This window comes from Sprattus sprattus, assembly GCF_963457725.1.
Source record: "Sprattus sprattus genome assembly, chromosome: 6".
NCBI lineage: Eukaryota > Metazoa > Chordata > Actinopteri > Clupeiformes > Clupeidae > Sprattus > Sprattus sprattus.
Window position 1 is genome coordinate 15,926,455 of NC_137925.1, and position 13,997 is coordinate 15,940,451.

At 43.8% G+C, this 13,997-nt stretch overlaps 1 protein-coding gene across 3 annotated transcripts in view; it reads right to left on the reverse strand.

Moving 5' to 3' along the window:
• macrod1 (mono-ADP ribosylhydrolase 1) overlaps positions 1-13,997 on the reverse strand; it is a 66,106-nt gene that overhangs the window by 27,998 nt on the left and 24,111 nt on the right. For all 3 annotated transcript variants that reach the window (XM_080841180.1, XM_080841181.1, XM_080841179.1), the window contains exon 4: positions 1,930-1,959. In XM_080841180.1, the coding sequence (XP_080697306.1) occupies positions 1,930-1,959 (30 nt within the window). The remainder of the gene's footprint in view (positions 1-1,929; positions 1,960-13,997) is intronic.

The window sequence follows — 13,997 nt, forward strand, 5'->3', positions numbered from 1 at the left end:
TCCACAACTTCTTTGCTCCTACTTCCTTGCTAATACAGAAATATGTTGGCTTAGGCATAATCTCCATTTCCATACATTTCCACAAACCAATCCAATGGAATTACCCAGGTGTCATGGACGCTGCTCAGTATTCAGAACTCAAGTGAGACTCTAGTCAAACACAAGTATGTGCAGATACTTTTGATTGCCATGAATTAGATTATTATTAGCATTATCATGACCAGACCACTGTCCCTATTGTAATGATCAATTCAAGACTAAACGTGAATATGTTACATTCATATATACATTTACAAAAAGTCGTGGATGTCCCATTCATCCTAAATGTGCCTAAGTCACTGATGTGGGAACTGTCTTATCAGTCGATTTCCTTACAGCTGATATTTGAAGCTCGTTGTGGGGGTTGTTGTTACAGTATACAATGGAGGTCCTTTGTCCTGAGAACATCAGACAGAGGTCCTCTGATATAATGATATTATGTAAAATGATAATCAGAAATCTGCATTCATTGTAAAGATTCAAAGAGTTTCCTGCCTTACAGCGCATCCAAAATGTCAGAACTGTCAGAAAAGAACGCGTTGCCATGCCTCTATCCAAAATCCATGCCTCGGTGGAATTTTGTATTTATTGCCGGAGTGTAAGACAATCCGTCTAGGCGGAATAGGCTGTTTTCGCCTAGTTTGGGCCTCCAAAACAAGGCCCCATTAACTTTAACTGAGACTGTGTACAGTCAGTGCAGAGTGAGTCGGATGTGAAAGGATTTGGGTGTCTGCAATGCACTGCACAACAGTGAACATAAGGTTCCATCAGTAATGAGTCTCACCTCCGGTCTGAACCTACAAAAACAAAATCTGGAACCACATATGCCTCGTCTGATCATCTTCTCTGAAAGTAGGTGGAACATTTTGAGGATTTTTCTGGCTTTGATATCACCATATCAGCCTGAAAAACCAGCGTTGACAAACCAGGTTAGCACTGAAGAGCCACCACATGAAGAGACAACTGAAAACGGATGGATGCACAGACTGTTGACTTCAGTGAACCTTTAGCGTAGCACAGTCCTGCACATTCACAGTGTGAGAGGCCATAAGCGGGCAGGCTAGCCTTGCTATGAGGCTGAGGGGATAATTGGAACCCTGGGTGGAAGAGCTGTTCTCTTTTTCGGAGGCCTCTCACCACGCTTGTTCAGCAGCAACAAGTGGCGGCGTCAGAGATAAAGCGCCTCTTTTGTGCGTGGCTCGGAGGGGTGTTAGTGGCTGGTGAGCCGCACTACCCTCTCACTCCTCAAATTGGCGGCCTGTGTTTGCCAGAACCAGACAACCATCAGAGGCGCAGCAGTGAGATTCCAGGCCTCCGGCAGCCCAACATGTCCCATCTGCACAATATCTCCCTCTCTGGCTCCCTCATTCTGTACTTTCCCCTCTCCTGCTTCTGGTATTCTATCTATCTCCCTCTCTCTCTCTCTCTCTCTCTCTCACTCTCTCTACGGTCTTCTCTCTCTCAGATTCCTTCCTCTTTTTCTCAAATTTTTTTCCCCTCATGCCCCCTTGCTGATCCTTACTTTTCGCTCCGGCTCACTACCAGCTAATTTGTCTTACCTCCACGCCTCTCTGTCTCTGTCTGTCTGTCTCTCCTCTCTCTCTCTCTCTCTCTCTCTCTCTCTCTCTCTCTCTCTCTCTCTCTCTCTCTCTCTCTCTCTCTCTCTCTCTCTCTCTCTCTCTCTCTCTCTCTCTCTCTCTCTCTCTCTCTCTCTCTCTCTCTCTCTCTCTCTCTCTCTCTCTCTCTCTCTCTCTCCTCAGCTTGCTTCTCTTTCATCACATTCTGCCGCTTGTGCACTCCTCCTTCTCACTGACCCGTCTGACTGAGAGTAAGAGGCAAAGGCAAAAAGATGAAAAAGGATGACATGAATGTAAATAAGAAAAGGCTTACCTCCACCACCACCCAGCAGTGTTTTGTTTGCTGAAAAGAGAGGGGGGAAAAGGACACATTTTAGATCTCTTGCATAGAAACGTCTCATTTTGTAAACAAGGTGCAGCTATTGACAAGACATTCAACAAAGACGTCTGACATTAACCCTGAATACCCTCTACCAAAGCATCTGACCAATAGAGCATGGGGTCAAATGTATCGAACATTACATAGTCACGGCTCACTAAAATCAATGCCCTTTTCATCAATGCAGTCATGAATATGGTCAAGGACCTATTGTACTTTACAATGCACACATCTTTTTAAGTTATGCTCAATTTTCTCTTGGACATTAGGAGATGAGTACACCTAATTGAAGTCATGTTTTAAACAACAGCAGAAAAGACAAAAATAATCCATTCAGATCTTGGGGTTGAGATATAATTTCTTGTGACAAGTGAACATTGCATTGTGTTTTGCCCGGGATAAATTGGAGAAACAACAAGTAATTAATTTTGACATAAAGCTTTCAGCCACAAGAGAGCTGTTTGGAATGTGAAGGTTTATGATCGGCGACTGGGCGAATAAATTATGAACGAGCAATTTGATAGCTGATTAACAGTCCCACATTAGAAATTCATTGGATCTGCTGAAGACGAACATAAAAATGGCGACACAAATTTGCTCCACTGTGCCAGCCATAAAGCCAAACCTCATCCAGGAAGAGCTGTTTAGCCAAACTGCTCATGCCCATATGTGCAATTATACATGTGCCCCCCCCCCCCCCACACACACACAAACACAGACACAGACACAGACATACACACACGACTATGGATGGAGGGGTAACCATGGCAACCCAAAGCTCAAAGGTTTGTTACTGAAACCTAGTTAATTACACAGAGTGTCTGGGAAAGACAAGCAGAAAGACACATTTAAAGAGAGTGAGGGAGAGAGAGAGAGAGAAAGAGAGAGAGAGAAAGAGAGAGAGAGAGAGAGAGAAAGAGAGTGAGAGAAAGAGAGTGAGAGGACAGGGGAAGAGCGGAAGAGTAGATACATTTTGCCTCTGGAAGTGCCTCTCTCCCCATCTGCCTGTCAGAGTGAAAACGGCATGAGGAGAGATAACGAGGAGAGAGGGGAGAATCAGAGGATGCCAACGAAAGAGCAGAACAAACAGGAACTGGGGATAGAGAGAGAGAGAGAGAGAGTGAGAGAGTGAGAAAGTGGGGGAGAGAGAGAGACAGACAACAAATGACAACAACGCAAGGCAGTTAACTGTTGATACCCCAGGGAAAGGGATTTGCCATCTGTCAAACCCCTTCCATGTGCTCTGTTCCCCCGGATATGGGTGGAAGATGGTTACACAGAATGCCCAGAGGGCCAGCAACATGACTTGATAACAGTGTCAGGTGAGGGGTGAGTTCACTAACCACTCCATCTCTAATGACTTAAACTGAGACAGATTGCAAAGCCGCTCCTCACTTTCACTGGGGACAACGTTGCTAGGTTGTAAAAGCTCCATATTTGACAATATTCCCTGAAGAGCCCAAAAATGAGGAGAAATGTATATTCTCTGGCTATTTTCTTCCCCAAGAACAGTAATTAGAGCCTCGTTAGGATCAGCTAGATTATAAATGGGGAATTGAAAATACGCAAACCACATGGGAAGGCAAAGAAACACACACACACACACACACACACACACACACACACACACACACACACACACTGTACCTCCACACACTCTGTGACGCAACCACACACACACACACACTGAATGGAAAGAGGTAAGAGGTAAGGTAGGAGAACACCGATGGGACTGAGAAAGAGATAGACAGAGAGAAAGAGAGAGACAGAGAGAAAGAGAGAGAAAAAGAGAAAGGGAAAGAGAATGCTTGATTTCTGGGGCCATCACTAAAGGAGGAGAATAACACAGAGGCTCCTCGCTGCATCACTGAGGTAGGAAAAGCAAACGATTTTCAAGTTCAGACAGAGCGAGAGACAGAGAAAGTGAGTGACAATGGTATTGAGAGAATGTGAAAGAGTGAGTGACTGAGACTACTTTTTTGTGAAAGCTTTTCTTTGAAAGGAATCAAGATAGGGAAAAAAGTGAAAAGCAAACTGATGAATGGGGGGGTAAAAAAAATGAAATGTCAGATGGCCACTGGTGCGAGAGAGACAAAGAGGCAGGCAGCGGGAGCAGGAGAATGTTAAAGGGAAAGATCTGGAGCTTCAGAGATTTACAAGATCATGAAATAGAAATTGTGAAACAGCAAAGCTAATGGCAGCCACTATAGTGCATGATGTTGGACATGTTTTTTTTTTTATCATTCTCGACTTAAGCAGAGACCAATCATACTCGTGCAATAATATTACACCTACACAACTATGTACACATTAGGAAAATGAAACGTACAGTACATATTGAGTAAGGCAGTTACTCCCACCCTTCCCTACTGCCAACACCCCCCCCCCCCATCTCCGTCTTATTTTCTTTCTCTCTAGCTTGCCTCCAAATCCCTGAGCCCCAGCGCAACCTGTTTGTTTGTCTTTTCTCTTTCCTACCCCTTTTCCGTTTGCCATCCAAAACAATCCTCTTTCACCTATTCTGGCTGTTCATCCCAGCAGAAAAAAAATCTCTAGTTTTATTAGCCTAATAGGATGAAAAAAGGTGAACTGTTTCTGAACAAATCACAATGTATGTTAAAACAGTATATCATATGGCGATGGATAATGATAATGATAAAAGCATGTATTTCACATAATGTTTATGCGGGCAGTATTTGTTTATCTCTCTCATAGATACATGTCCATTCCTCATTCATATTTCCAGGCAGCAGTTCAAATTAACCTGTGAAAATAAATATAACACTGGACAGTGGACAGTAAATCGAAACCTAGATAGCGAGAATTACAAATGAGCTATTAGCAGAAATAACAAGATGGTAGAGGAAGTGAGCGAAGCAGGGAATGTTTGAACAGTGTGTGTCCAGGGTGTGTGTGTCTGTGTGTGTGTGTGTGTGTGTGTGTCCATGGTGTGTGAGAGAGTGTGTAAGTGTGTGTGTGAACAGATGCCTCTAATGTCTGACACACTCCACCATCCTGCTGGCCCATTGGCACACTGACACCTCCTGCTACCACACACACACACACTTACCCACAAACAAATACAAACACACACACACACACACACACACACACACACACACACACACACACACACACACACACACACACACACACACACACACACACACAGCACTACCTTGGAGTACATCCATAATCTGTATAGTCAGTTAAACCATCTCAAACAAGAGTACATACCAAACCTCTCTAAAATATTTGCGTTACAGCCAAGCAACCATGTTATACTTTTAAGCTTTACATTAAAGTGCAAATGTAGGACTAATAATGGAGTCACATAAGGTGAGAGATACCACACACACATCCAGCTACTACTGAAGCAATGGGTTCTGCACTGAATTAACAGTTACCGTAATTTACTCAAAACACAAAACACCCAGGGCTCCATGTGTCCGTTATGCTGGACAATTAAATGTGGGGATATGGCAGAGAGAGAGAGAGAGAGAAAGAGACAAGAGAGATGCTCAAAGTCGCATATTTTAATAGTACAAGAAAAGTGCTACCGGCACAAAGAGTAAAATGAAAAATAAATAAAGTCCTAATTCGGCGTCAGTGTCTCGTTTTGCTAACCAAATGGGCTTTCCAAGAGGGCAGAGGAGAGGGTGGAGGCGAGGGCGCATCGCTCTGAGACTGGGGGAGTGACACGGAGTCGCTGGAGCGCTGTACCTTCATTCGGAATTCGAGTCCTGTGCGAGCGGTCCAGCGTCTTTCTGACGGGCACGGCAATTTCTGAGGAGCTACCAGACCAGACGGGGTAACGACTCCTCATGCAACAGCCAAAGCAAAAACACACACACCAGGGAGAAGAACGAAAAACAAATAAGCAGCATTAAAAGGTACGCGGTTCTGATTTTTTTCTTTTACCCAAGCACTTTCAGCGTTTAAAGCGCCACTTGTTTCCTCATGGATAACACTACGCCGTCAGTGCTGGCTATAGAGAGGCATTGTTTGATTTGCCCTGGATCATCCATGGACTGTGCTTTGGAGATATAAGACTAGAATGCCAAGTGCAGATTTAAGGACAGGGAAAAGCGTTTTGGCATCTATTTGGAGCCACGAAAGGAAATGATCGCAGAGCATGTTTAAATCGGTTATTGATTTTCACATAATACTGATATTATTATGCCACACTTACTGGCAGGGGGACGGGTGAATAGTTTCATTAGAATGATGTTGAATTGTTAGGTGTCTGGCGCGCACATAGACCATTGGATGTACAGTATGTATGGGACGTTAGCGCGCGACTCGGTATGCATGTGTGGGCGTGAGTGCGCGTGTGCTCAACACGTACTGATTCAGAACCGGGAGCAGGTTTGCGGGGCTGGATGTCGGTGCATGTGCTTGTGTGTGTGTGTGTGTGTGTGTGTGTGTGTGTGTGTGTGTGTGTGTGTGTGTGAGCGAGCCAAAGGGAGTGCGTGTTTGTCTGTACTGTTAGGGAAGGGTTAGGGGTCTGTTATAACAACGTTACCCCGTATGTACGTATGCCAATGAGAATTCTAAGCACCCGATTATTTCCCAAAGTACAGGTGTCCATTAGGTATAATACAGAACACTTAAACTTAATGGTTATCAGCCATGCCTTCACCTCCACTCTCCAGATTATTCTTTCCTGCCCAAAGCATTTGAGAGAAATCCCAGAAGTGAGAATGGACTGGCTGATAAGCAGTAATTCCTGCCTTTTTTCATCAGTCATTACTTTAATGCTACATTCAAGCCATCCCTCTCCCATCTCGTTGCCTCCCCATTGAATACACTTCCCTTGAATTTATGGTGACAAAAAACATCAACTAGGATATTACCCAGTAAAGGAACAAGGAGGAGAGTTATAATATAAAGAATGCATGGTACACGAGCACTAGGCCCCCCTCTCCTAGCTCTCTAATATTTCTTGTATGGCACTCACAATAGTTCTGTCAAAGATCTTTGGGAAGGAGGGAAAAAAGAACTGCCAGAAATTGAGAAGAAAATTTCAACAAAACTAGGGCAGCTGTTGCTTATGTAATAGACAAAGTAAGAGTGAGGGACGCATAAAAAGAAAATCATTTTCACATTGTGGTATGTTTGGGAGAGGGGGGGGGGGGCAGAGTGAGCGAGAACAAGAGAAAAATATAGAAAAGTAAGGAGTATTCAGATGCGACCTTGTGTATTCACGATAGCATCTCCTCTCATGATGACGTCTCCTCCCTGGCAATGTTTTTGAAAACACTCATTTACACACACTCTCTCAGAAAGCACATATGAACATCTTTCCACTATCTTTGCTCTTGTGGGCGACAGCCAGCACACAGTGGGAAGTTTGTAGATTGGCCAGTGAAATACCATAATCATGCCAAGTGAGTGAAGCCACCACATCTCTGTCACACACACACACACACTTAACTGCAGGGCACACAAATGCACTGCCACCCACCATCACCTTAGCACGTGCTGGTACCACACAAACAGCATGGGAGCTACCAGTTTCTCTCTCACTCAAACCCTCTCTCACAGATGTACACATTGACACACACACACACACACACACACACACACACACACACACACACACACACACACACACACACACACACACACACACACACACACACACACACACTCACACACACACTCACACACACACTCACACACACACACACACACACACACACACACACTCACACACACACACACACACACACACACACACACAAGATGCCATGCTGTAGCTCATGAAAAAAAAAAAAAAAAAAACTGTTCAATTGTTATTGTTCGATGCTCCAGACAACGCTTTCATGCTCATTTTTTGATGTGCACAGAAAATAGAAGTCACATCAGGGCTGTGCACAGACCCTAGACCCAGGAGATCTAGAGGATCCAACACATCCAGCGCAGTGGCAGGGATTAGCAAAGAGAAACACACACGCACACTCACACACACACAGACACACACACACACACGCGCACACACACAGGCCTCAGATTACACAAGCTCGCAGGGGCCTTACAGTAAGAGACTTCAGATTAAAATGTTAGTCACACAGCACAGTCAGAGAGATAGGGGAGATGGGGAAAGAGAGAGAGAAAAAGAGTGAAATAAGAGTAAGAAAAAAGGCAGAGAGGAGGGATTGAAAAAAGAGAGGAGGGATTGAAGGACAAATAGGAGAAAATTGACAGTAACAGAGACCGTCAGAATGAAAGGAACAGGAAGAATGACAGAGTGAGTGAGTGAGTGAGTGAGTGAGTGAGTGAGTGAGAGAGAGAGAGAGAGAGAGAGAGAGAGAGGATGAGAGGGTGCTAGTCAGATTAGGGCTGCCAACCATCCCAGATCAGTGGCATTTAGCATGGAGGCTAAATCTCCATCCCCCAAATACCGCGGGGTGGGGGAAACCACAGCTCACATTCAAAACATTTGGCATGAATGTCATTGTCCCTATTTATTTATTTATTTCGCCCATGGAGTATACTTCTATTTTAATCTGCTTCAGAGTATCAGACAGAATGGGGGAAATGCACAGCGTGCGTTTGCGCTCTTGGCCAGCCCCAGCCCTGTGTATTGCTGAAAGCCGTGTGTGGAGCTGTGTGGAGCTGGGTGCAGCCCTGAAAGCTATCAGTGCTTCGTGTGGTAGGGCTAACGGGGACATGGTTCGCCTGCTCTCCCCCTGCCACTCCCCCCTCAGAGTGGCCCTCATGTCAGCCAGGGCCAAAGGCTCCACGGGGCTGCTGGTGGTAAAAGCTCCACCGCTGATGAGGAGCGACACGACAGAGAGAAATTACCCAGGATGCACATGAAGCGATGCCACATGTGATGAATAGACATCCTGCATTTCCATGAGAAAGGACCCAGCAAATGCAGGCACTCAATGTATAGCCATGTCTGAGGGCATACACTGTAAACACATACTTTAATCCATACCCAGATGAGTGCACATATGACATGTACATACACGCACATTAAATCACAAATGAACACACAAACAGTAGGGGAGATTTTAATAAGGACAGGTGATATTCACTCTTGGTTTGGCAAAGTGGGCAAAGCTAGTTTAGTGGGCTTTCAAATAAAAACAGTTGTGGCAATGAAAATATTAAGGTTGTCAATTGCAATACGATTGGCTATTTTGTGCATGCGTGTGTCCTTCAAGAAAACAGCACTGCGCGGCAGACTGCAGAAAACAGGGACACTGCTAGCTTCTGTTGAATTTCAAGATCTCACTCAAGGAAATCAAATTCAAAAGATAATTTTTTCCCCGCATGTGCCTTTGTCTATTTTGCTTAGCAGCAACATTATGGGCATGATAGTATCATACCAGAAATTTTGAAAATACTCATTAAATGAGGAAATGGAGTTTAAGTCCACCTTTGAAAGAAACTACAGCCATTATAAAATCAGGCACAGGTTGGAGTCATGGATTATAACGCAACTGACTCAAGTTGTTTAAACAAAGGAATTGTCTAAATTAGCAAACCAAACCAAATGAAAGGTCTGAGCATTCTTTGGTCAGGTTTGAGCAATCTGTGGTCAGGTTTGAGCATTCTATGGCCAGATTTGCATCAGTTTGAGCATTCAATGGTCAGATTTGCATCAGTTTGCCAAGAAGCTCCAGATGCAAGACCTCTTAAAATGTAGCATCTGCCATTTCTATTAGTTGGCTAAACTGGTAGAATGCAACAGCCCTTAACTGAAAAGAGAACGGAAGAAAAACATGCCGGTTTGACCTGTTTTTATTTAGCTGCTGAATGCTCTGCTGCTGAGTATCATCATCAAATAACCTGTATATTATGTAACACTGTAGCCTTGTCCATACATGAACCACTATTCCTTTGTTAGGGTCACTGAGTTTCAAAGGCCCTATGCCCTGCAAGGAAGCACTGATACTACGTCAGCTAGATTTCAGCCTTTGCTTTAATAATGGCTCTACCCAGTATATTGTGCTTTTAGATAAACACCAATATATTTGCATCTACAATTGAGTAAAGGCACTAATACATTACTTTTAATGAATCTAATTACTGGTACTGTCAGCCCAATATGACGAGAAATTAACAGAAGCAGTTGTAGCTCAAACTGGTAAGTCAGGTGTCTAATAACGCTAGCAGTCAGCCTGTAAGCAAATTCAAACGTTCAAGTGCTTTACTGAAGATCTCCATGGGTCTGTTTGCCTTGACTAAGTTGATGTAAAATAGAAACGACAATCAGTGTTGAAAAATTAAGTCCATTTTCAGGACAGTACATGCTGTGACAAGACTTGATGCTGACTAAATGCTGTGAAAGCCAATGCAATATTAATGCAAAATATAATTAAAAGCACAGACACAATATAAATTGCTGTTTAAAAACGGATAAATTGTGGACATAAAATATTGACCCTACTTCATTTCAGATATTGAGCCAGGCTTTTTTGTTAGTTCTGACCCTATAGAGACACCCTTCACAAACACGAAGAAAAGTTACAAAAAATCACATAGATTTCATGAGCATAGCATTGAGAATTTACCTATTCCTATCTGTTGTTGACCATAATGTGAATAAACTACAGATTGAATAAAACAGATCCATCATATATCTTACCATATAATAAAAACATACTGAATCCAAAGACTTTTACGTTTTAATGTATAAATCAGGTGAAATTAGTAATTTTTGTGTGAAATTTGTCATTTTTCAATGACATCCTGATAATGTTTGTCTGAACCGTAGGGGCAGAGCTATTCTGTGTTTCTATGGGAAGTGCCAATGCCCCTGAATGGTCACTGACCAGTTTCAGGTTAGCTGATGATAGTCCTGACCGGTCTGTGACCACTGAACAGTCTTTGGAGCTCCCCCTAGTGGTACTAACCAGTGCTCAGTGCAATGTGCTAGAGGCACTAACCAGTAGGTACCCAGTGCGTGGAGCTCCTCCTAGTGGTACTTACCAGTAATTCATATTACCAGTGCCCACAAGAATGGCCAGTGTGAGCTACAACCCTCCCTCTCGATATTAACTCACAACAGTCACTCCGAGGGCCAGAAATGTGATGGCACAAAATGAGGAACTGGCTCAAACCGACAACATTTTGTCCCCATTTTTACAGATATCCGCACAGACACCAAACTACACACCACATGCTTTACCATTCACTCGTCATTTTCTGCCAGATTTTCAAATTAATGCCAAGAAAAGAGGGCTTTGACAAAGAGGGACAAAGAGATCGAAACAAATGGTGTATTGGAGTGATGAGGAAACAAGTGAACATCACAGACGTTCCTGTTTTCCTGGGCTCTGCACACACACCCCTACATTTCACCCCAACAAAGATCTCTCTCACAAAAAGCACACACTCAAAAAACTAAAACTGGCTTGGCTTACTAGAGCCAAAATGGGGAAAAAAGAGAAAGACGGGGAGAACACAAATAAAAGAGATATCTGAAGTAATTTCCCCCCTTTGTAAATAGTGTAGAAAAAGCACATACACACACAGACACATGGGGATTGCAGGATACAATCGCTTCACAACACTACGCATCTCCTTCACATCTTGAGCCAGGACCAGGTTGTCATAGGCACGGTGCAGCAAGTCGTCGCCATGATGCTGCCAAAATGAACCGGAGCAGACGTTGGAGACGTTGGCAGTAAATAATCATTAAATCGGAACGCTCCGCAGCTCCTCTGATGACTGGAGAGGCGTGGGACGACCTCACAGCTGTCCCCCTTAGCCGCGCAAGGGTAGCGTTGAGGGAGGGATGGGGGGTTGGGGGGTAGAAGGGTGGGATGGCCTGGTGCAGCGTCTTTTGGATGATGAGGACTTTCACAAGCGTAATGGAGTCTAAGCTGCACCCTGCATGGAAACTCATCCATGCGTTTTGTTGCCGTCACGCGTGTCAACCAATATTCGCTGAGCACAAAAATTCGGGAGGCGAGGTCCGCATTTCAGTGGCTGGAGCAGAAATGATGCACTGGTGAAGGATGGAGGGAGGGTGTGATGTTTGGAGGCTTAATGGTCAGACCTGACCCCCGGGTCAGTGTTGCGTGCAGTGGGAGGATTTTCTCCTTTTTTAATGGGCTTGGCAGAGCGAATATTTCTTTTCTCCTCAGGTATGAAATTTGATCAGGACCGAACTCACATTTTACACATTTTTTTTTTCTCTGTCTCTTAGTGTGTGTGTGTGTGTGAGTGTGCGCCTATTTGGAGTGATATTGGGCAAGTGAAAATGGAAAAGCCTGCTTGTTGACAAGAGGGAGGGGAAGAGAAAATTAGGCAGCCTGACCCGGCAAAATGTCGACTGAAGGTTGAGAATGGTTGCCTCAGAGACCATGCCCATCGTCTGGAAACACATAACCTGTGAATTCATGACAAACTGTGAGGGACTAATATTCTCTCTGAGAGTGTAACAATAATCCTTCTGAGAGTGTGTTTGTGCCCACACAGACAGGACACACAGGCTCTTTTGCTCTCACACACACTCATGCAGGCAAACATACATACAGGTTAAGACACTAGATGTGCAATTCTAATTCATCAACAGAGGCTCTGAAAGCCACGCTTACACACACAGCACATAGAGGTGGGGATGGGAGAGTGCTTGCTACAACACACCCAGTTTTGCTGTCATGTGACCTTAGCTGTTTGAACGCATTCGGGACCATCTTGTTTACTGACCCGAATGGCTAATAAGATGAAAAACATGGCATTATGTTTGTGTGTAATGTAACAGACACAATGCACATAATGACCTTTCTTTATACATTTTAGCTACTGTACATATCACATATTACCACAAGGTAGTGAGAAAGAGAGATGGTTGTAATATGGCAAAACACCTCATTATTTTCAATTTCTCCTCTTCAAAATAGCATATTTGTTTGATGTGTGTCTGTGCATGAGTGTGTGTGTGTGTGGGCTAGAGGCCAGATGTGTGTGTGTGTGTGTGTGTGTGTGTGTGTGTGTGTGTGTGTGTGTGTGTGTGTGTGTGTACGCATGTGATGCCAACAAAGAGCTGAAAAGAGAGAGGGAGCGAGACAGAGAAAGGGAAGGTACCCGGCACATAAATTGCCTGTTTATTTCCAGCCACTGCAACATTTACAAAGAGACAGAGAGTGACTGTAATAGAGAAAGAGAGAGAGAGAGAGATCTAGGGAGGGAGAAAGAAAGGCAAAGAGAAATAAGGAAATAGAGTAAAATAAAGTGACTGAGAAAGGAGCGCGAGAAAGACAAAGGAAGTGGAGGGCCTAGTGAGCTACAGGAAGAAGAGACCAGGTGAGAAGGGAAGGGTGCGATTACAAGGAAGGCTAAAAGGAAGATTCCAGAAAAGCAAAATTGAGAGAGAAAAAAAGCCAGATAAGTGAGACAGGTGTGTGAGTGTGTGTGTAGCACAGTGGCAGTGATTGGGGAAAGGTGGATGTGCTCTTAAGGTTTTTCAAAAACACCACTTCGGCAGAAGTAAAGGAACAGATTATACTCTCCAGGTGGATGGACTGATGAAGTGGAAGAGAGAGAAGGAAGCAGTAAGGAGAGGTGGACAGAAGAGAGAAAAAATATCAAACAGCAGTGAAAGTAGTTGTTGATGCAGAAACAAAACACATTCTTAAAAGAAAAAAAACCTTCAAACCGCGAAGAAAAATAACAAAAAGGTTTTATACATGTATTGGGAGAGAAAAACAAATTGAAAGGCTGAAAATCAGCACGTATTTGTTTGTTTTGTTTGTTAAGGGTAGAGAGAACTAGAACATAGAGGCAGAGAGGAAGCAAGAGAAGGGAGAGTGTAGGGAGGAAAAGATAAATTATTTCAGATGCAAAACACTGCATCAATTTTAATGGGCTGTGTTTATCCGGCCCCTTCTGTCAGGTGTGTGTATCAGACAGAGCGAGCCTGACAATGTGACAATTATTCCAGGCCGAGCCTAAACGTGTTTATTCTAGCTTCAACTCGGTGACACTATTGCTATCCGAGAGATTTGATTTCTTTACATGCAAAAGACATTAAAATA